The 25,390-nt window shown below is 29.6% G+C and overlaps 1 protein-coding gene across 1 annotated transcript; it reads right to left on the bottom strand.

Moving 5' to 3' along the window:
- Positions 1–548: 548 nt before the first annotated feature.
- On the bottom strand, positions 549–25,390 carry LOC125369268 (uncharacterized mitochondrial protein AtMg00810-like). Its single transcript, XM_048371280.1, has 3 exons — positions 24,716–25,390; positions 894–962; positions 549–743 (listed from the first exon to the last, which is right to left on the bottom strand). The coding sequence occupies exons 1-3, from the start codon at positions 25,388–25,390 to the stop codon at positions 549–551; spliced, it is 939 nt and encodes a 312-aa protein (XP_048227237.1).

Raw genomic sequence — 25,390 nt, 5'->3', positions numbered from 1 at the left:
TTTTCCCTCTCTAAGCTCTAAGGTGTTGTTTCTTCTTTGTCTTGATTTTTTCTTACCTGTCACGGCAATCTCAAGTAAGTCTCTTCGCCTTTTGCTTTTATTTGGTTAAATTTGATTTTTCTTTTATGTAATTTTTATTATTTCAGACATTTTGATACGCTTTAGTAGTTATCAATCTTTATTGCTTAGATTGAGTTATTGTTTTGTTTTGTTACACTGCTTAAATTTGACTTAGATTAGAATTAGTTTAGATTAGTTACTATGTTTGTGTGATTTTGAATAATAAAATGTTAGGTGTGGGGTTTGGCAGCAATTTATTTATGGCATTTTACTATGAAAAATTAATAGCATAAATTTTCTTTATTTGGTGCGCAATAATGTGAGCTGGAATGTAATTGTGAATTAGTTTTCTATAGGAAATTGAGGCTTTAGTCTTAGCTTTAAGACTAAAGTTTTTTATTAGTCAAATTATAGCCCTTATGCTACTTGATTTTCGGTATAATTTATGTTAACTTGATTTCTTGTTCGAATACTAATGATTGACTGTATTAGGCAATATGAGGGACCACAATCAATCTCGTCGAAAGCAACCGCAACTGCGCCGCTACCAATAAGCGCCCACGTGGCGAAGGAACATCTTCCTCCACTTCACCTTCATCAGCACTAGCACCCCCATCACAATAGCAACTAGTCTGAGCATGAAGAGCACCAGCTGCAAATCCACCCACACCTAGTCGACATCCCTTATGGACATTTCAGAATTTGATAATGAGAGCCGCTTCCAAGTCATGGGATAGAAGCAAGTAATGGTTGGATGTTGCATCGACTTTGTATCCCTGGAGAGAGTGGGATTGGCTTAGGATGTGCGTGCACTGCTCGACACTCTGCCTTACGCACGGTTCTTCAACATCATTGAGCCAACCTACCACGAGCTCACAATTGAATTCCTCAGCACCTTCTTTCTGCAGCAACATATCACAAACTGGCATCAACCTGATGCAGTTTACTTCAGACTTGGAGGAAGGCAGTTCTCAATGCCAGTTCCATAATTCGAGATGCATTTGGGATTATGGACTGAGCAGAAGACCTCGGACGAGGAGTATCAGGGATGCATCTACATTAACCCAATCTCGTACGACACCATGTGGGATTCATTAGTACTCAAGCTGGAATCATACTACCCTAGCAGGTCTAAGGCGTCTAACCTTTTGAATCATCTCCGCTATCTCCATACTTTGTTAGCTTATACGATTACAGGCAGGGAAGATAGTTTTTGTAATACCCGGAATTTTTCTTTAATAAGGATAATATTAATAATGATTAATAATGAGTTTTTTATTTAAATTAATTTTATTTTATTTTTATTTGGTTCAGTTGGAATGAATTAAATGGAATTTTAATGCTAGATAAATAAGGAGTTATTTTCTATATCCTATTAGTTTGAAATTTTAAGAAATTAATTAAGTAAATTATTTGAGAAATAAATTATATTTTTTGTCATTCCAAATTTTCCCCAAATGTATATATATATAAATAGAATTATATATTGGAAGAATTTGTAAAGAATGTTTTTATAAAAGAAATTTCTTGGAAAAATTGGTATTTTAATTAGCTAGTGGTATTTAATTTTAAGTTGGAAAATATTTAGCAAATTGGTTATTTAAATTAATTGTGTGTTAGGAATAAATTAAAAATTTATTTGGAATGAGGATTAAAAGAATGATTTTATTATTATGGGGGTTTAATGAAAATTTGTATGTTTGGTATTTTTATAAATAAATATGTCGGCAGGGGTATATATATATATATAAATAATTGTGTATTTTTAATAACTCTAATTTGGCCCAAATTAAATAGTTAGGGGCTTAATTGAAAGGCTAAAGAAAAGTTTAGGAGTTAATTAGAAATTTTACAGGGTGAATTTGTTGTAATTAAAAAAGTTGAGGGACCAAAAGGTAAGAAAGAAAACTTCAGGGGCTAAATGTCGATATTGAAAGAAAGAAAAAAGAAAAGAAGATCCGGGGAGAGAGAGAGAGGGAGATGGTCAAGAAAAAGAAGGAGGAAGGCGGCGGCGTCTGGTTCACGGTGGTGGCGTCGGCCGATCTTTCGGCGGGCGGCACGGCACAACACACGCGAAGAGGAAGGTGGTGAAGCTTCCTTGCGCCGCGCGCTTCGGCGTCGATTCTTGCGTGATCTTGGTGGCGATCGACTCCCCTCGGCGAGAGCTTCCTTTTGGCGGTGGCAGTGTCGACAATGGTGGCCGGAGTCGGAAGTTCACGGTGGAGAGAGAAAGTATGTGGCAGCTACATTTTCCTGCTTTTCCGGCGAGCTCCGGCGGCGGATGGACGATCAGAGGGGGTATTCCGACTCTCCTCAGCTCAAACTTCGAAATGGCACCGGTTTCATGGCGATCAGGCTTCGTTTGTAAATCGACGGCCGAGATCGTCCGTAAATCTCTCTGGATGATTGGGGGTCGGATTTGGAAATCGAAAGCAGGGATCGTCATCAGCGCGTCGTTTCTAGTCCGATGGTGTGTTCGGATCGTCGATCGGACTCCGGCGGCTGGAGGCGAGTCGACTGAGCAATCAAGCGTCTCAGTAATTTTCTCTGACCCGTTGATTTTAGAATTACTTGATAAAGTTATATGTTTATTGAATTGTGTTGAATATTAGAAAATATTGTGTGTTAAAATATTTGTTGTCAAACTGCCTGCCTTGGTTGTGTTTTGTGATGTGTGGCGGAATCGGGAAATTAGTGAAGTCTTGGGGATCCGACTCCCGTTGTATGAATTGTTGGATATTTGAAGTGTTTTTCTGGCAGGTCCTGGACCCATTTTACGGGGGGCAAATGTCCATGTTATAAGGGAGGTTCTGCCGAAGTTTCGGTAGAATTTAACAAAGTCGAGATTTTAGATAGTCAGTCCTAGGAATCTAGACCTAGGATTAATGGTCAATTATTTCAGCATTTTGATAAATTATTTTCCATGATTAGATAATCTGTCTGTCCGGCTCGCTCCATCCGAGGCACCGGAGCAGAGCTAGGAGGTCGCCAAAGCTGTGAGTTAAAGTCATATATCTGCTTACGTGTGTCATGCAAATATTTTATATGATATCTTTGATTTAATGATTAATATTTTGACTAATTGGTTATGTACTGTTTATGCATGCTTCATTTTCTGCATTAGAATTTTTATTGATTTTGTTTTGACACGGGATGGGACTGCAGTAGAACATATTAGGTTGATGAGTGTATCGGTATAGGTTCGAGAGTGATGGAAAAGGGTAAATAGGTAAATTTGAAAAGTAAAGATTAGGACTTTCCCTGGTCGAGCATCACTCTCTGGGCTTAGTAGAGTGTGGTTGCTGGAGTAAAGGTCCCTGGTTGAGCATTGCTCTCTAGGCGCCGGCTTATTTGGAAATCTAAGTGACCAGACTGGAGGTAAGGTCCCTGGTCGAGCTTTGCTCTCTGGGCGCTAGTCTTATTAGAATAAGAGAGCCGAAAGGCTTAGGCTGATAGTGAATATTAAGTGACCGGACTGGAGTTAAGGACCCTGGTCGAGCTTCGCTCTCTGGGTGCCAGTTCTATTGGAATGAGATTAGTCGGGATGTTAGAGTTGAGATTAGCCGAGATGTCAGTATGGAGATTGATCGAGATGTTTGTGTTGAGATTAGGGATCTACTGGAGTACTCCGTCCCATAGCGTGTGAAAATTATTTTATTTAATTTAAGCATGACATGACACGTTTATTTTTGCATGACTTATTATTTATTTCAAATAAAATAAATGTGTTATTGAGATGTTTGCTAGATATATGATTTTAACTCACTCTCGAGACTGACAGTCTCAATCTTATTGTTTTTCAGATCCGTGACTGTTAGTCTTCTCGCGACTCTTATCTAATAACCCGACTCCTTCATCATCAGGTGATGTAATTTATTTGGTATGTTAACTTGTAAAATCTTAGATTCTCCGCAGTAGAATTAATAGACTTATCTATTGTATTTCCTTGTAGTTTTGGGTCTCGCCTAATTCTTCTGGCAGACCGAATTAATTATGTGAATTTAATGGTTACGAAATTGTGGAATCAATAGTATTAAATGAGATAAGATTTATTTAAGTCAGTGAGTGTCAGGCTTACTACGGGATTCGGTGGCCTTACGCCTACCCATTCCCTAGTGTCGGTCACGGGCCCACAGATGGGGTCGTGAAAGTTTTGGAGCGGTCACACAGACCGATGTATTCATCCTCTGGGCTATGCAACATTGTAAGAAGCTTGACTTGGGATATCTATTGGCTCGTCAAGTCCGTTCAATCATAGTCGACCTCTAGAAGAAGATGCACTGTTGTTTTGGCCCATATGTGACTAGGTTAACCAAGAGACTAGATGTATTGGACAACTGTTTGTCCAAGCTTTCTCATATTGGTGATATGACACCACTAGGGATCAGACAGATGATCAACATGCAGATGATCACGGCTACTCGACACCCACATGGCATAGAGTACAGGCTCGTCAGCGCAATAGTAAGGGAGGCTAGAGAGGTAGCAGCTAGAGGAGCCTAATACCCTACGGCTGAGATTCTAGATGTTAGGATTCCTAACCCAGCCAGAATGTTTATGCCTACATCTGGAGCCTCCTTTTCTTATTCTGCAGGGACATCGAGTGCTTAGATTAGTGCTTTGGCTGACCGACTAGATCGAGTTTGTGATTTACAACAGCAGCACTATACTGAGTTTCTGCAGCACAGAAAGGAGATTGGGCAGTTTCAAGAGGAGACTAGGGCACAGTTTCAGGGTTTAAACGATATGCTCCAGCAGCTTATGCATGGGCTGGATAGGCAGGCCACCCAAACAGATCTAATGGCGGAGCAGATTGAAAAGATGGCGGAGACCGGAGCACAAAATTAGCGATTCATTGATGATATGGAGTTCAATCTAGCAGGTTGCTTCACAGACCCTGTGCCACCACTGCCGCCCCCTCCTTCAGCGCCTTCCCCTACTCCTCACCCTCCAGCAAATCCAGCCAGTGAGGATGCGCCTTCGGTAGACTACTAGCAGTGACAAAAATTTGTGCTATTATTCTTTTCCTTTTCCTTTTTATTTTCCTTCTTTATTTTTATTTTACTTTACTTTAGTTTCTTTTTGCATTTTTATTTTTTGTTATTTTCTTTCATTTTCCTTTCATGTTATGTTGTTTTAGTGGAACACTTTGCTTCGCCTTCTTGATATGTACATTTAATATGATTTTCATTTTTCTGATGTGCTAAGTTATGTGTTATACCCAATTTTATTTTTCTAACACTATGGGCAGTGTTATACTTAAGTGTGGGGTAGGTATCTGTGGCTCTATCCCTTGATTGTTTAGGCAATGATAATGGACTATTCTTGGGATGTTATGACCTAGGTTTTTCATGACACTTAAGCTTAGTCTATTCGTAATTAATGACTTAATTCACACACTAGAAATTGATTGTCCCTCTCGATTTTTTTTTCTTGAAAGCAATTTCACTGTATTCAATATGTCAATTTGGCCGAGTTAAACCGGTGTTACTTGAGTTTCTTGTAAATTTACAACCTTTGACTTTGAACTTTGATTATGCCAATCTCTTATACAATTTTTGTGATGATTCAATTGATAAGTCTGGGAACCAATTGCAAATTTTAGCCATTTCAAATGTGAGTTTTTGAACTAAAATTTGAGCATCCATTGCACATTATGCTCATGATTTTTCTTGTTTGAGTGTGCACTGTACTTAATTTTATTTCTAGAACTTACTCTGTAATGCTTGTTGAGGTTACATGAATTTTTGAATACCATAAGATGATTTGGGCAATTTAGGAATTCACCACATCTAGCCAAAAGCCTACCCTTTGTTTCCATTGGTCAGCCAGTTTTGAGCCTTAACCTTTTCTTCATGAGTTACACCTATACACTACACATACACCATTCTATACATCTATCTTTCCTTTCACCTTGTATACTGAGTAATTATGTGTTATGCTTCTCCATTTATGGAATCATAGTGCCTAACTTTGTTATAAATTCATGTAGTCTTTTTAGTCATTCTTTGATGCTCCCTTCAATCTAAATTGGATAACTATTTTCATTGTTTATGTTACTAATCATGCAGCCCCTATATAAGCTGCTGTAATATATATACATAGTATATATAAAAAAAATTCTAACTTATTTCTTAGCTCTTAGCTTTTTTGAATTTAATTCTTGTGAGCATCCTTTACTTCAAATAAGGCTTAGTGAGTATTTTTGTTGTTTTAACACTCAGTTCCTGAAGCATTCATTTCAAATAAGTGCATGATTTTTCAGTATACTTTACATTTCTATCCAAATATTCTTACCTTTACCTCAACCATATTTCAACCCTTGTAAAGACCCTTTGATTTTGGTATTCATTTATTCGCGGTAGCAAAGATGAGATTGATGAGCAAGCTTATGGTAAACAGGTTGTGTGCAGCTGCGTTGAGGGAATTTTCTTGTTTACCTGTAAATACTGTGAGTGATTTGAGAGATTCCTGTGAGGCAATGGTTCTTAGTCTTTAATGCTGAATTGTTATATAAGTTGTACCCCGAGATGGTATTGTTATAGTTTTTCTTTAAAGGTGTATAACTTGTTAGTTACTTGAGTTTCATTCTTTATTTGTTGAATAAGGTTGAGTTGTGAACTTTAGCATGGATTTTGAGGGGTGATTGTTGCTTGTGCATGTATTAAGTTATTCATTACTTGAGGACAAGCAAAAGCTTAAGTGTGCGGTGATTTAATGTGTATCATTTCATACATGTTTATATGGCCAATTGTTTATATTTTTATGCATAGTTATCTTTTATTATGCCAGAATCACCTGTGTTTTGGTTCCTTTCATGTTTCAGGTCATTATTGAGGGACATTATCAGTAATCGAGGGAAATACTCGCAATTACGGACCAGAATCCATCAAAATTGAGCAAGGACTAGCATTCTAAGGTTGAGCATGGCCTGGACTCTGGTTGTGCTAAACCATCAACACTTGACCTTCAAGAGTGCTATTTTGGCACAGTTTCCGAAGCCACCACGGCCCATGGTAGCTCAGCACCGACGAGGGCACAGCCAGGAAGAAGCTGCAAGTTGCAGGACTCGAAGGTCCAAAGACGGCTCGGACTCAACACGGCCGTCGAGAGATTTATATATGCAAATGCGATTTATTGAATAAGGATTCGATTTTCTGACTGGATTTCACATATACAAGAATAAGCCATCTTTTCCCAGACTTCAATACTTGACTTTAGAAGACCATTTCATCTATTGAAGGAAGGATTACATTGGTTTTAACATCAAATTAAAGATCAAGAAGAGATTTAAGGCATTCAAGAGGCAAATTAGGGTTCATCATTCGGAATTAGGAATTTAGGGTTTTCCATCCAACTTGAAGAAGAATGGTGTACATGCCTTTAATTTACTTTTCTAAATTTGTTCTTTACTTTGTGTTGCTTATTAGTATGAGTAACTAAATTTGTTAAAACCATTGGGGCTCCTATGTTGTTGGATTGTTTTTAATGATTATGAGACTTTGATTATCAATGCTTGTCTCTTCTTGCTTTCATTATTAATGAGAAATCACATTATTCATGAGACATTGTGAGTTGTAGTATTTAGATTGCTTTATATAATTGAGAAATTCATTTAGTAATTGGAAATTTGAATAGCAAGAACTAGTTAATGATCAATTAGAGATAAGAGGTAATTGACTAGCCGGATTAAGAATTAACAAAGCTTAATAGAGGCAGGTTAAAGCTTAATAGAGGCAGGTTAAAGCTTAATGCTAATTTAATAATCGATTGTTAGGAAGAGATTCTAACTTTAGGTTATTAGGTTTAGGAATTTGGTTATCTCGAGAGGAAAACTGAATTCCGTTAAGAATTCATCCACGGGTAATTAAAATTGGTAATTAATATAATCTTTATCTTCACTAAAATCCAACTAGCTTAGGTCCCCTTGGGTTTGCTTTTTTATTTGATTGTTTTACTAAATCCTTTCAAACTATCTGACACTTAGTTAACCGCTTGTTTACATTTAATCATAGAGTAGCAACTTCATTCATTTTGTTAGGGTTAGATATCGTAAGATGCTGCAGTAGTTATAGGATCACCCTTACCCGAGAATACGACATTGATACTCATCGTTAGTGCTAGTCGGTATCGATAGGTTCACTGCCTTAGATTGTAGCTACACAAATAGATGAACGAGGATGATTCATATGAAGTGACACTTGACGATGACTTTTTAGCGGCTTTGGAATATGGGATGCCTCCTACTTCAAGAATGGTAATCACCTTTATGCTGTGTTTTTTTATTTTTCCTTAAAGATTATCACTAGCGAAAATCAACTCTATCTAATGAAACTCTTTCTGGTAGAGGTTGGAAAAGGTTCTTAAACTATTTGTTTATACCCTTGGAAAAATGTCTTATATAGTAAATCTATTAGCAATATACACAAGTTACACTTTGAAGATAATTTAAGATTGGATTTTATCTTTTCAATTGTTAAAGTGAAATCGACGTCTAATATCCAAAAAGATATTCATGTTTTTAAAAAGTTAAAGCTTGATTTGCCTTTCCTATTGTATAGTTTTATGGGGAAAAAACATATAATGGGAAGAGTTTGCTTTGGATTGGAAATTCGGCATTGACAAGCTGGTGATGCTTTTGACAAACTCTATTAGCATTCGAGATGTGATTGTTTTTCCTATGCTTAAGATTCAGTAGTAGGATTGCAGCAAAAGCCGGTGGATGGGCTCATTTTTTGTGTCAAAAGTTAGTTATTTATGGTTCAAAGAGAATATTATTATTCTCATTGGGTTTATTTGTTATTCCCTTTGACTGTTTTAAGTTTTGGGACTGAGGAAGCAATGGGTACAATTTAGAAGACTTTTATACAAAAGAGAATTTTAGCTACATTTGCCAAGCTTTTGGTTATCTATAGATTGAGAAAATGTGTTCAGACTGCTAAAACTATATTAGCCTTCACAATTTCTGGAGGTTTCCATGCATCATTTTTTTTGGAGTTCTTTTATCATTTAGATTTATAGACTAGGAGCAATATCATTTTGCAATAATCAAATAAATTATGGTTGGACATTTGTAGTTATTTATATTATTATTTATAGTTATAAATTATATTTAATAATCAATTTATTATTTTTATTTTTATTTTTATTACTATTATTATTATTGTGCTTTAGTGACTTATGAAAATTAAAAGAAAATGATAAAGAAAATATAATATGTAACAACTCGGAACCAAATCACATGAGATATTGTCTGCTTTGGCCCCCACTAGCCTCACGGTTTTGTCCCTTTAGCGGGTTCGAGAACTTCCCATTCTTGAACCTGTCAAAGGGACAAAACTGTGACGCCAGTGGGGGCCAAAGCGGACAATATCTTATGTGATCTAGTTTTGGGTCGTTATAAATGGTATCAGAGCAAGACCCCTCTAGTAGATGTGTGGTACAAGAACGAATTAGACGGAAGCTGGTGGCCATGCGACAGCCTGGCCTAGAGAAGCGGTCCGATGAGGGGGAGAAGTAGATGCCAGGGCATGAATAGGACGCCTGGACAAGGAGCGGCTTCTGGCAGGCATCTAAAATGGCAGCACTCTAAGGTAAATGGAGCAAGAATGGTTGATAATATATATGTAAAGAGTTTAAACTAATCACTTGAGCCACCATTTGGTTGTTTAGCTATGGAGTTATAGGAACTCCAAAGTCCAAAGTTAAACGTACTTGGTTCAGAGAAATTCCAGGATTGGTGACCTCCTTGGAAGTTCTCGAATCCGCTAAAGTGACAAAACCATGAGGCTAGTAGGGGGCCAAAGCGGCAATATCTCGTAATGTGATATGGTTTCGGGTCATTACGTAACAGCTACTCGACACTGAATTGTTTTTAAGGTTTAATTATTAAAGGCAGTCTGGTTCAAGTTTTTATAAATAAAAAACCAATAATTCTAATTTGGTTTGGTTTAGGTTTTATTAATGAAAAAAATAAATAATTTTAATTCGATTTATAAAATAGCTCAACGATTGAAGCTAAATTGTGATTACTACTACTATTGGTTACAATAGGTTCTTTCCATTTCATTCTTGTAATTGAAATTGCACATGTCTTTACCAAAAAAAAGAATTGCACATCTAGAAGTCCCTAAAGATGGCACTTTGGATTTTGTCCTTGTATAGCTTCTTATGGATTCTTTTTCAAGTTATATATATGGGAAAAGAGCTGCATAATTTTTTTAACAGCTAAATTTTTTTATGATTTAAAATTTAACTTTTTTTATTCATACGGCTAATTTTTTAAACTATATTATAGTACTCAAATTCATTCTTCATCTCTATTCATGTTTTTATTATCATAAAAATCTAAATAGCTACTATAAACACAAAACTACTATTTTTTTTTGCGCATTTAAATGACTTTTCTGGTTTTATTTTAATTTTATCTTCATGTATTTTTAATTGCATTTTGAGTATATTTTTGGTAAAACGCACATCTGTATTATTGTCAAAACACAAGCTGCTATTAAAAAATATGTAATATCCTTTAATCTATGAATTCTAAATATAACGATACAAAAAATGATAATTCTATCTCACTTGGCTGGTTTGATCAAGTGATTTGATAATGATGCAAGTTAAATGATATCATTTTGGTATTTTTTTATGTATACTTTTAGTATATTTTTCCTAACAAAATTTTAAATAAATTGAAAAGCATACAAATAAAAATTTCTTAACCAAAATTGTAAAAAAAAAAAAAAACTTTAAAAAAAGAAATTGATGCCAAATTTGAGTGATGAATGCAAGAATTTATGCAAGAAATTGATGCGTTGTAGTCCAGGTATTGCATGAGATATAGCTTGTACTTAAAAAGGTATATGTTCACAATGTGAAAAGCAGCAATAAACTGTGAAAAAGAACTATATACATGTGGTATGATCTGTGTTTCTTACAAGTCAATTGTATAAACATAAATCTGTGATGTCTTATTATGCGAATAGTAAATTACTAAATATTTTATGCACAAGTTTTATCTTTGTACAACTTAAAGAAGAGGAAAGAAAATGCATTTTTTAGTACCAAAAAAGATACTCATAGTATCAAAATAAAAAGTGCAAGTTTGTAGTATCAAAAGATTATTTCATTCCAATTAAAATGAATCATTTTATTAAGACCAAGATTAAAATTTAAACTTTCTAAATTAAAGAAAAGAGATAAAAAAAAAGAAAAAGAAGCATAGTATCATTGATATGCCATATAATCTAAATCATTATTATAACACACAAAAAAGATATACATTGTAAACTCATATAAAATTAGATATAAATACCTAAAAGAACATTAGAAATAATACTGTATCAATTTAAAAATAAAACCAACTTCAAAATCGATTGTCATAATTTTTAATATGTTGGGCTTGCTTAAATTATATCCATTAAAAATATAACAACTGAATTATATAAAATCAAAAAATAATATCATTAGATAATGAAAAAGATAGAAAAAGTTAAAGTCTCTAATGAGTTTAATACGATATGATTATTTTATATACTACACACAAAATTCACAAAACTCAAGTATGTAATTGACTAAAACTATCATTTATTTTCATGTTATAATTGTCAATATAGTTAATAACATACATTGATAATGAATATAAATAATTATAATATATTTCTATGATATTATCGTACAGTTGACAATACAATATAAATGATATATAAAAATTATTCTTTTTTAATAACGAAAGACAAATAATTTAATTTTATTTATTTATATATTACAATGACAATAATAAATTAGTTTAAGTACAAAACACAATACATGTGATTTCCTCTTTTCTTAAAAGTTCGGAAGCATTAATGTCTCAGAAAAATGGTTGCCAGATTTTATGTTGTCTAAAATATCCCAGAAAAGTTTTGAATTGCCATTAATGTTAGGAGCAAAAATACCAGTGTTATCTAAGAAGTGATGGGTCAATTTACTGTACATTTCAATCAAATCCTTATCTTTTTTATTTTGGATTGCCCTTTGAAGTCAAATATTATTTAAAGTTCCAAGTCTGCATCTCCATGTGATGTATGGCTGATTTTTATGGCTATGAATACACTTGTCCCTACTCATTTGGGGCCATTCTCTTTCGAAATTGCTACGAAATTGCCCCTCCCTTTGCACTTCAGGGTTACGATTCACGTGAAAGATGAAGACAATGTTTAGGCTTTATCTAGACAAAAAAAAAATTGGAATTTCTATAGCCACATTGTTATTCAAATCAAAGTTAAATCATGTACAATATTTATGAATTCTGAGGTTGGGAAAAATGCAATATTTCCTTTACAGAACTTTTCCAAAACAAGAAGTAGAAAAATAGAACTTATTCAGTTGGAAAATTTTCTACATAAGAAATGGACAAAAATTTAGAGGAAAAGGATAAGAAAGAGGAAAAAAGAAAAAAGAAAAAAAAATAATATTTGAATTCTTAATCTAAGAGTTTATTTCTTGAATTTTTGAGAAATTTATTTTAAAAATCTTGTTTATGTTTTTATTTAAATATATTGAAGATGATATATTCAACATGAGTTGGAAAAAAATTTATATATATATATATCTATTTCTGAAACTTAAAATTTTTTGTGACATCTGTCTCTTTTTTTAATATATAAAAATTTTGTTTTAACATATGTATTTATGTTTGACATATGCGATTCAAACCTATGTTAATTTTATAGTTTTTTTATTAATTTATTGATTAGTAAATTACATCTATAGATATATTAATTTTTAAGACTTAAGATTTTTTTGACACGTGTGCTTAATTTTTAACACAAATTTTGACATGTATACTTATTTTCTATATATGAAATTCAAGCTTATGTGTAAATTTTATAGTTTCTTTATTGATTAGTAAGTTACATTCTTAATTAAATACTGACTTTAATTCTAAAAAATAACATATTAATTATATTTTAATATTATATTAACAAACAAATTAGTTTTTTAATTAGATAACACTTCCAATTTTAGAAAATGATATATTAATTTATATTTTTAATTCAATTATAAATTAATTTTTTAATTATACAATAAATTTTTACTTTAAAAATAGAATTAATTTATATAATATTAAAATTAATTAATAAATATTCTTAAAATAATTTTAATATTATTGCACATATTATTTAAAAATCTTAAAAATTAAAAAAATATTTTAAAATAGTTAGTTTGTTATTTTTTTAAAATAGGCCTAATTACGAATTAAATTATGAATTTTATATTTTTTTGACAATTTTATCAATTGTTTTAAAATTTTAAAATCAAATGGGCCTTTCTAGCCGCATATGAATCGGCATCCCTATCCATATTATGCGCAGGGGCACCCAGATTCGAATCTGTAGAATCAATGTATCACAAACCCAACGGGCGAAAAGATAAGTAGAAGAATCGTCCGGGTAGAACGAAAAGAAGGAGGCTAATACTTTTTAATATATAATTCTTCTATGGAAAGATGGAATAATCGTTGGGTATCCTGAACGGGTGAGAGATCCTTGAAAAGAGAGTCTTCTGGTTGCTGGATCTCCGGCATAAGCTTTCTACAGCGCAGAGGCACACTGCTTTAGATAAAGAGCCTTTAAAAAAAAAGACTTATTTCCCCCTTTAACCAGTATACCTTCTTGGCTAGAAGGTATGCAGCGATGCATCTCTCCTTTATTTTAATTCATTTTTAAAAATATTCTCCGATGACAATTTCTGAAGTTTCACAGTAAAAAAAATGATGTAGGGAAGTCTATTGTACTTATTAAAAGAATAATAATTATTAATTAATAAAAATAGTTTATCCTCCACTTAAGAATATGCCTATTAAAAATTTCATGTTTATATATTATTTCACATATTTTATATCTAAATGCAATAATTTTTTATTAACTCACTAATTTTTATGTTAATAAACATAATTGACTTGCCACGTCATTTTTCTCACTGTAATATTTTAAAAATTATTACCGAAAATATTTAAAAATAAATTAAAAGCATATGTATTTATTTTAAAATTTTAAAACAATTGGATAAAATTATTAAAAAGTGTAAAGTTTAAGATTTAATTAGTAATTAAGCCTTTAAAATATTATAAATTAATATTAAATATTAAATTTTAATTAAATTATATCTATCAACTTAATTTCATAGTCGAAATAATAAGAAAAGTCGTGCAACGCACGAATAAGCGACTAGTTTTTAATTAAACACTGATTCTAATCTTAAGAAATAACATATTAATAATAAATTAATTTCTTAATTAGATAATAATTAGTTTTCTTAGATAGTGATTATCATAAAATATAGTATATTAATTATATTTTAATATTATATTAACTAATAAATTAATTTTCTAATTAGATAATGTTTCTAATTCTAAAAGATAATATTTTAGATGCTATATTTACTAATACATTAATTTTTTAATTATATAATAATTCCTAATGCTAAAAATAGTAATATCAATTAATTGATAATATTAATTTATATATAAAATTTTAAAATACTAACAAGTTAATAAAACTTAAAAAATATTTAATTTGTTATTATTTTTAAAATATGATGAATAAATATTAAATATTAAAAATTCTATTCAATTTTATATATAAATTTAATTTTATAATTATATAATAATAACGGTCACAGAACGTGACGTGTAAACTATTAGTATATACTAATTTCTGAAATTTAAAACTCTTTTGACATATATGCTTATATCCTGACGCATAAAATTTTTATTTTGACATGTATACTAATTTTTGACACATAGGAGTCAAGCTATATGTAATTTTATAACTTTTATTGATTTATTAATTAATAAGTCACATTCTTAAATAATACTAATTCTAATTCTAAAAATAATATATTAATTATATTTTAATATTATATTAATTAATAATAAATTTTTAATTAGATAATAATTTAATTCTATCATAAAAATAGTATAATAATTATATTTTAAAATTATGTTAACTAATAAATTAATTTTCTAATTATAATAATTATAATTTATAAAATAATATTTTAGTTATATTTTAAGATTATATTTACTAATAAGTTAGTTTTTAATTATAAAATAGTTTCTAATCCTAAGAAATAGTAATATCAATTATATTAATAATCTAATTTATATAATATTAAATTAATTAGTAAATATTTTTAAAATAACTTTATATTATTTCATTAATAAAATTTAAAAATATTAAAATATTAAAAATAATAAAATATTTAATTTACTGTAATTTTTAAAATATTATATATAAAAATTAAAAAAATTAAATTTTACTATAAATTTAATTTTATAATTAAATAATAACAACGATTGTATAACGTATAATTATAAATTTTTTTAATTTAATGAAATTTATTTATAATAAACATGTGGTTAACATAGTTAAGTTAAAAGTACAAAATTTAATAGATTTTGATGATATATTTGCACAAAACACATTTGATCTATTTATTGGGCCGTAGACATAATGATCATAGGAGCATTATGTCATAAAACATAGTAAATATTATCCTCATAATTACTGATCAAAGATTACTCAGCTATCAATATTGATTTATTGATTTGATCTTTTTTTATATTCCAATAAAAAATAGATTTTAGAAAAATATGACTTAATTAAATCATTCCAATCATTAAATCAGTAAAAGACTTTTTATATTAAAAAATAAAAAAAAATTATGTAAGTGCAGCAACAGCAACAGTTTAGAGGATGCAAGACATGGTTTTCTAAGAGATGCTTTTAAAGATTACGGTGCTTCTTTAAAGATATTTTTTTTCGCCATATCTTTTTATTTTATTAATTTATATTGTATATTTATTTTTTTTGTCTATTTTTATTTTTTTCAACCATATCTATTCTTTTCTATTTTTCTCAAACTTTTAATTTCTTACTCCTTTCTCTTGTCTTCTTTTCAATTATTTTTCTTACTTATGATTTACTCTTCTTGCAGTTGTAAACTCATGGATTGAAATGGCGTTTGTGTTGCGGCCTGCAACACAGGTGGTTGATAGTTGATGGTTTTTTTTTTAGTGGTTATAATCTCAAAATATTAATATATTTAAGGTGGATTTTAGTTAAATATTTTTTGGTTAATTATTATTATTTGTAATGATTCTTTGGTTTCAAAAATTTGCAAGAAAAAACAAATTCATGTTTCTCCTAATAACTTGAGAAAGACAACTATAATTCTTCATGTGTCTCGTTTGTTTGTTTCCATTTCACAGTGTCACCTACTATGTTATGGTCATTTAATTATGATATTAAGGAATGTATCTTACACTTTATGGTTTGAAGTTTGTAATATCTTGTGTTTGTGTTGGAATTGATTTGGTTAAAGCTTGTGATTCTGGATTTGCATTATTGATGAATGATATCCAAATGTTTGATCAAATGCAACTGAGGATTCGAAGGAAGAGCAAAAAAATATGAAAATAGTGACGATAAGGTGGCAGCTGACTTAGTGAAGGAAGATGAAAATGAGTTTCCAAATTAATTTACTAATAGTTTTGATGGTCTATAATTGTATGGTTCTTTCTATAAAGTTGGTGTAATTCTTACTTTCTCTAATATATTTTCTTATAATATTCATAGATTGATAATATTAATTAGATTTTAATAGGATTACATTAGAGCTAACTAATCCTTGTACTTTTTTTTCTAAAGATTTTCAAAATAAGTACTAGTTTATATGTAAGGTTCAATGTAATTCTCGAATTATGAGTATGTTTTCAATTAATTTCATTAGTATTTATATTTTCATTTAAAGATTTTTATTTTAAAAGTTTATATGTTTCAAACAAATAAATAATAAAATGTATTGGCGTAATTTAAAGATATAAAAGTTATAAAGCCATTAAATTAAAATAATTACACAAATAATGACACCTATTTATTTTAAATTAAAGAACTAGAAAAAGATTAAAAATATATTAAATATTTCAGAGACTAGTTTAAAAAAAATAATCTTATACAATCTATAATTATAAAAATAAAATAATACGCATAAATAGATAATACCAAAGATATATTAAATATATACCAATAGATATTATTAATATACTAAATATATACTAACTAGATATCAAAATATGTGAAATATATACTAACTCTGTACCAAAATATTTAGATATACTATACATTTATAAATATATACTTAATATTCATTATAAAAAATTATTTAAAATATAATTAACATATATATATAAAATAAGTCATATACTAGTTATATACGAAATATATATCAAAAATATACGAAATATATACACATATTTGTAAAATATATACCATTTACTATAATATTTACTTGTGTTTTTCTAAGGATATAATTGTAATAAGCATTTTATATATAAATAATTTATATTAAAATAAGTTAAATGAGATTGCATTGTATTGAATAAACATTGATATTAAATCATTGGTACTGAAATAAAATTTAAAATTTAAATATATTGAAAAAATTTAAATTTTGATTAAAAGATATTAAATATATAACTAATTTATACCTAACATATATCTTTTACTCTATATTTATAAAAAAAAAAGTTATTTTCAAGATTTTTTTTAAATTTTCTTAAAATATAAATTATATATATGTAAATAAATTATATTCTTAATAGATTCAATATAATATAAACTCAATATCTAAATTGATAATTATAATTTATAATCTTTTTTAAAAATATTCTATGTTTTATTATATTATATATCATTTTTGATATATTTTCATATAAAAATATTCTAACTTATCATTATTGTAATTATTTTTATAAATTTTTTAAAATAATTATTCTATTCATATAAAAATAATAAAGCATACTAATATCAATTAAAGAAATATTTTTATTCCAGATGCTCATGAACCAACTAATTAGTTAATTGATTCATGGATTTTGATAAACTCACTAGCAAACAATATATGCCCTGAAAAATGATAATAACACAGTAATATATATATATAAATTTAAGTCAGAAAAAATTGCTGACCTCTTTGACTCTATTAAAGAAGAACAATTGTTGCTTTACAGGGGAAAGAGAATTCAAGACAGCCTTACGAGGATGTGTTCTAAATTGGGTGCGCATGTATACATGGCTTTGTCTCCGTCTCTCTCTCTTGCAATCACTTTTTATTGCTGAGTGTCAGGCCAACCCTTCTCTCTTTGGCGCATATAGTGTCACTAGACTTACTCACACGTGACTTATAATTTATACAGTATTCTAATTTACAGTATTTCTTAAAGAAAAATTTGTGACAGTAAAAATGTTATTTATGAAAAAATCCTAAGAGAAAATGGATGATGGACTGCAAAGAGCCAAAGGCAGGTAGACATATGATATAGTAACTTCAATCAATTCTTTTAATTATCCTTTTTAATCTATTTTTTTCGATTTATATCAATTGTAATCTGATTATTTGTTTATTTATTTATTTATAATTGGTCAGTATTCTTAAATTGATAAAAGATTTCAAATTTTTTACATGTATATTCAATTTTAGAGTTTCAATTAGTAGTCTCCTAGTGTAGGCTTAATTCAAATAATTAAAACTGTCTATTTTTATTTGAAAATAAATAAATATACACACATATATATATATAACCAAGCTAATAATAAATTAAGTGCATATAATTTTATTTAACAAATAAAATAATTGATAGAATAACATCAAATATAATATTTTAGGATCTTTTCATCTTCAATAATAAAAATATAAATTGATATACTATTTTCAGGATTAGAATTATCCTTAATTAGAAAAGTAACTTATTATCTAATATATCAATTAATTAAATATAAAAATTGTACAGCATCATTATGATTATATGCTAAAATTATTAAAATATTTGTAAGCACTAGAATTTTTAAATCAGATATCTAGGAACGTCTCTAAATCCAATGATGAGAATTGATTTCTTTTTTGAATCTTACAGAAGCTTGGATAGTCATAAAACCCTAAAAAATACTCTCGGGACATAAAACCCTGGTACAAAGCTCGGAAAATAGCCTTTTGGAACCCTAAAGCAGCAAAGTGTTGTGCAAAAGTGCATGAGTTTGCATAATATCGTGTAGTTTTACTCCAAAGCCATGTAGTATTATTTGACGCAATATCGCACAATATTGACACAAAGCTTCATGGTTTTATGAAATTTCGTGTAATATTATGCACATAGTTGCACGACTATATGTAATGTCTATGAGTTAAAAGACTGATATTTGGGAGGCAATGAATTGTGCTAGGGCTAAGGAGCCTAAAAGATAGGTTGGATGTTTTCTTACAGCCACTTGTTATAGAGTTAAAACAGTTATTGGAATTGGGTGCTATACTTATGAAATTTCAAGGAAATAAAATTTTCAAACGCGAGTTGTATTAATATGGACTATTAGTAATTTTCTTGTATATATTCGATGTTGTAAGGTTGGGGTACTACTGGACGGTTAGCATGTTCGTATTGCATGGTCAAATCTGAAGCTTTCACTTTGAAGTTCAGTAGTAAACCATCATGGTTTGACAACCAATGGTAGTTTTTGCCTGCAGATCATCCATTTCGCAAGAACAAATGATCTCCACTAAGAATAAGAAAGTTGTAACAGAATCCCCACTTGTTCAATCTTGGCATAAGATATTGTAAGAGATAGAGGACTTGAAGCTAAAAAAGGGTGAAAATGAGACCAATTAACCGATAAAACATGTGGTTAGAAGATAAAAGAACATTTTCTAGGGTTTGCCATACTGGTTCCAATCTGATTCATCAGGACTTGAATCTCATGAGCATAAAAAAGAATGTGGACGATAATATGTTCAACACTGTGATGACTGTTGATATAAAATTAAAGATATATCTAAATCTAGAGAGGAGCTAAATGATTATTTTCCATGCCCTGAATTCAGATGGAATGATGCTATAAAAAAAGACCTAAAAGCTAGTTTTACACTTCATAAGCAAGCAAAGGAAGTTTTATGTGAGTGGGTCAAGAGTTTGAGATTTCGTAACAAATATGTGTCTAATATGGGCTGATATATTGACATGAATATGCTTAAGTTATTTGGGATGAAAATCCATGACTATAATATATTTATTCAAAAACCCTTATAAAATTGAGTGTCTTCTTTATATAACTAATTACTAATGTCTTAGAACTAATGATATGAATTGATTGGAGACAAACATTCTTGTCATTCTCTATAAATATATATTTCATCCAAACTTCTTTGACTCTATGAAATATTTTCGATCTATTTGGCTTATAAAGCAAGGATTGCATGTCCAGTTCAATGCAGATGAATGTATATGTTTGAGAAGTAAATAACACTAATAAGATAATCATAATAAATCATTAAATTGTAATATAAATCAATTACTTATGTCATTCTAATGTCATAGGTACCTTCAAATTTTAAAAATAATGTCAGAAACATAGCAAAGGTGGAAGGATTAATATACAATGCTTAACTAGTTGAAGAAGCATTATCATTTTATTCATTCTGCTTTGAGGACCGTGTAAGAATAAAGCATAAAAATATGCCTCAAAATGATGATGGGCAACACATATATTGTAGAAGAGCCATAGGAAAATCTGTTTATATTCAAGCATCACGGGTGACCCTTTTAAACAGTGAAATTTATGTACCTGACAGGTGAAGAGTATAAATCAGCTCACAAACAATATTTTACTTAATTGCTCTAAAGTTGATCCATATATTGAGGAAATTTTAAAAAATAACAATGAATTTTCACAAATTAAGTTTCTTTTCTAATGTACTACACTTCTTTCCAAAATGTGAAGCATGTATATTGAATATTTATTTAAAGTAAGTCCATCAAACATGCTTGGTCATGACGTGGATGCTAAACTTGAAAATGATTTTATAGATTAGTTCAAGAAATATTTGAGTATCTAAAAGAGAATAAAATGTGCATACATTTAGGTGGTGTTTTAAAACTCATTGTTTAATGTTTGCGTTGTATATAAGCACATGATCCTGTGAATATGTAAGTACTTGGTTAAGGAATAGATAGCTGCTACTTCTCAGGCAGTTGAGGATTCTTCCAATCCTCCACCAATTGATATGTCACAGCTTATCATGGATGTCATCAAAGGGGAGATGAAGCAATGAGTATACAGCTTAAGCTTTGAGGCACACATTTTCACGTAGCCACATGGATGTGCTAGTACTAGTTACTCCGCAATAAATGATAAGGAGACCTTAAGGCACGAGCTTCGAGCAAAATTGGACCAAGAGTATGGTGCACGGATAGCAAAATTGGAAAGGACAATGAAACATATGTTATGAATGTCTAGTGCAGGCATGGTTCCACTGTCTGTTTCAACTACACTAGCTCGTGCTTTTACTAGTGATATGCCTGATGTTACTGGTGGTCATCATTAATGACAACTCCTAGACTAGTCGGGTTACACTTTTTCTTTTTGATAATTTCTTAATACCTTTTTTGTTTATGTTTTATAAATTAATAGTATTATGCATTTTTTCAAATGAATTGTTCTTATTTAATTCCTTATTAAATATATAAATAAAAATAGATAATGATAATAATAATCATTAACATATTTTAATTTTTTCAGAACTTGCTTTTACTAACGGATTAATGATGGATATAAAAAATAATTATTTTCTAACCTAAGAGACAATGTGTTAACGAAAAATTTAAATAATTTTACATACCAAAAATATATATCGACAGCGTCTAGCGACGATTATTGTCATTATAGTTATTTTAGTTAACAATAGTCTTTAACGATGACTTTCCATTCGCAAAGTCAAGTGATGGTGACAGAAAAGGGTACTCCTTTAGCAATGGACTTGTTTAACAATGGCTCTTGCCATCACTAAATTTAACAACAGGCAACTGACAGTCATTCAAGCTATTGATGATGGAGGTCAGCAGTTGAAAATCTTTGATATTCTGTTTTATAAATGGTTTTCCTTCATTTAGCGACAGTTATATATGTCGTTAAACACTATATTTTTATAGTGAATGTTGTCTTGAGTACTATTTTTATGTTCAATAATGAGTTATTCCTACCTCACCAAAGTTCTTAAACTCATTAGGTGAGATCCTCCTTGTGAAAGATGGATCAAATTAAATACATATAAATATAGTAAATGCAATTCAGACTTAGCGAAAGGAGGGAGAATACTCAAAATAAGGCCTTATTTTGGCTTTAAATTTTAGGCTTCAAAAATCTTATTCTTGAAGTGGATCCTATAAGGTTGCAGAGAGTTCATTAAAGTTTAATGATATTTGTCATTACCAATGTTCCAATTTAGTTAAGGATTGTAGAGAGTTTCTTAGCAAAGATTGGCAAGTTGAGGTTTGTCACGTGTTTAAGGAAGAAAATGCAATTATTACTTGCTTGCTAACCTGACATTAAATGGGCAGAAAGGTAACAACTTTTTAACTTCAAGTCTCAAGGAGGTTCATCAGCTCTAGTACTTATATCATGGACCAGGGTCCATGTAGCATCATAGAACAGAGCTCATAACATGTGTAAAGCATTTTCATTAAACGAAAAAGCGTCGTCTTGATTTACGTTATTTTAAAATTTTTATTAATACTATCTTGCATGTTCATTAATATTCTCTTGCACGTTTATTAATACTTTGTTCAATGTTCATAGTATTTTTTTGATATTCATCATATTCAATTCCTTATTCTAATTGATTTTGTATATATTGTTGTATAATTGAAGAAATATTTTACTTACTAAATATAAGTCATGATTGTGCTCTTTTTTATATTTTGTTACATTTGATACTCCCTCTTCGTCAATAAGAAACTCTATAAAAGCTTGACAACCAGTTTGGATGTCAAGTTTTAAATAATGCTTATTTTCTTTTTTTATATTTTCTTCCAGTTCAGTTGTCAGCATCTATTTTCTGGATCTAGACACCAAAGAAATTATGAAAAACCCGATGATGAAAGCTACTGTCTTTCTTGAGTCTTAGAGATTGAAAAGAGGTGAATTTGAGAGAAGGATAAGATTAATTATACTTAAAATTCTAAAATCAATTTGGACTAGTTAACACAAAAGAAAAATAAAATTATTTTATTATTATCCTTAAAATTATTACTTTATCATAATAATATTATTTCATTAGTGTTGAAACAATCCGTCTTATCTGCGTCACTAATCTAGTGTACTTTGGAAGTTACAAAAGGATAATTATATTCTTAGTATCTAAATTTGTCAAAAAATGACAATCGAGTGGTTAAACTTTTATAATTAACAATTAAGTGTGGCAATCTGTAAAAAAAAAAATAGTATTTTTAGCAGGTCAAACATATAAATACTAATGTAGGTGTTTTTATATTAAATGAGATGAAAAATAAAAGATATGTGATAAAAATGTGTTGTAAAAATAATAAAATGATAAATTTATCCATCATATACAAATATGTTTTTACTAAGTAATTAGAGTTTTATAATGCAATAAATATTAAAATTTAGGAATTGGAAATTAAAGATTAGGACTACTAAATTAAGGATTAATAAAAGTTAGAAAAAAAAAGTTATATAAAATAAAATTCATTCTAAAACTATATCACTAATGAATAAACTTTTTACTCTCTAATATATATCTGTAAAAATCTAAGAAAAACCTGAAAATCACTTGATAAAAATATTATTTTGTTATTATTTTACAAATTGTCACAATTAATTATTAATTTTAAAAATTTAATCATCCAATTATTATTTCTTGATAAATTCAGACACTAAAAATATAATTATCTCCTCACAACAAAATTTATGTAGCTTAACTTTACTTCTTATCAAATTAGTATTTGTCTTGTATGTGTTCAATCTAGTGGGTTCTAGAGTTTAGTTAGATCATCTTCTCATACCGTGACTTTTAAGTTTCTTTTTTGTTTTGTTTTGTTTTGAACTCTTAAGTGTATTGTTTTACATCACGGAAAGCTTGTGAATTGACTTGAAGTGTCATAGTTTTTTTTTCTTTCTCTTTCTTTTTTTAACACCATCTGACGTTTATATTTTTCTTTACATTCTAATTTAAAAAGTTAATATCTGTTAAACTGAATTTATAATTATATTATTTTCTTATAATTTGTTACCGAAAAATTAATGATGCTTAATTATTAGAATAATACTTTTTCTATCCCAAAAAGATAGGCACACATAAAAGTATAAGTTAATTTAGTTAGAGTAAAAAAATTTATTTAGTGTTTTCTATAAATATCCTTTGAAGAGAATTGAACCCATAAAAAATAATACTATAAAAAAGAAAGAAGAAAAACAAACTTAGTCAAATACATAAGACTTATTTTTGGAATGAATTATTAACAAGGTGAAGCCTCCATTATATATACATGGAGGAGCCTTGTATTCTACTACATTTCCAATGTGGTAAAAAAAAAAACAAAAAAATCTCAAATCTCAAATTTTCCAATGTGGGATTTGAGTAAAAAAACAACAACAATACATTAAATCTTATTAATTAATAATGATTCTTAACACTCCCCCTCATTATTAATTTCCTCCTTGATATGCTTTCTTGAAATCATGCCAAGTAGTTTTCTAAACTTTTCTAACTTCATATTATTAAGTCCTTTAGTGAAAATGTCAGCCAATTGATCTTCTGTCTTTACCTGTAACACTTTGATTTCTCCAACCAATACTTTTTCTCTAATAAAATGATATTGCACCTCCACATGCTTTGTCCTTACATGAAATCCTGGATTTTCAACCAAACTGATAGATGATTGATTATCGCAATATATTGGTACTGCATAATCTACTGGCTGATGTAGATTCTCCATCAACAGCACTAACCAAGTGCTTTCTTGTGCTGCCATCGTCGCTGCACGATACTCAGCTTCTGTTGTTGACAGTGACACTATTGGTTGCCTTTTACTACACCAAGTAATAACTCCCGATCCCAGACTAAACACATACCCAGTAGTTGATCTTCGGGTATCACAATCTCTTTCATAATCAGCATCGTAGTATCCTTCCAATTTGCATGGTACTCCATTTCTGTAGAATATACCGAGATCAAGTGTACCTCGGATATATTTCAGAATTCTCCGAACTGCTTCCAAATGAGGCTTCTTTAGATTTTGCATGAATCTACTCACTACTCCAACTACAAAAGTAACATATGGTCTCGTGAGAGTCAAATATATTAGACTGCCAACAATCTGTCGATACATAACAGAATCCTCCAAATCTTTGCCTTCTGACATGCTCAATTTTGAGTTCACCTCTATCGAAATAAAAAAAGGTTTACAGTCAAACATTCCATATTTCTGAAGAAGATTCAT

This window comes from Ricinus communis, chromosome 2 (genome assembly GCF_019578655.1).
Source record: "Ricinus communis isolate WT05 ecotype wild-type chromosome 2, ASM1957865v1, whole genome shotgun sequence".
In the NCBI taxonomy this organism is placed as follows: domain Eukaryota; kingdom Viridiplantae; phylum Streptophyta; class Magnoliopsida; order Malpighiales; family Euphorbiaceae; genus Ricinus; species Ricinus communis.
The sequence above is the reverse complement of the archived record's forward strand: the minus strand, read 5'-3'. Positions and strand labels throughout refer to the sequence as shown.

Bases quoted from the DNA above. Each gene is read 5' to 3' on its own strand.
- LOC125369268 (XM_048371280.1), bottom strand. From the start codon at position 25,390: ATGAATCTTCTTCAGAAATATGGAATGTTTGACTGTAAACCTTTTTTT. The intron at 963-24,715 runs GTAAAGACAGAA...ATGTTGCTGCAG, and splicing joins GAGAAATCAAAGTGTTACAG to AAAGAAGGTGCTGAGGAATT. The intron at 744-893 runs GTAAGGCAGAGT...AATGTCCATAAG, and splicing joins ATGATGTTGAAGAACCGTGC to GGATGTCGACTAGGTGTGGG.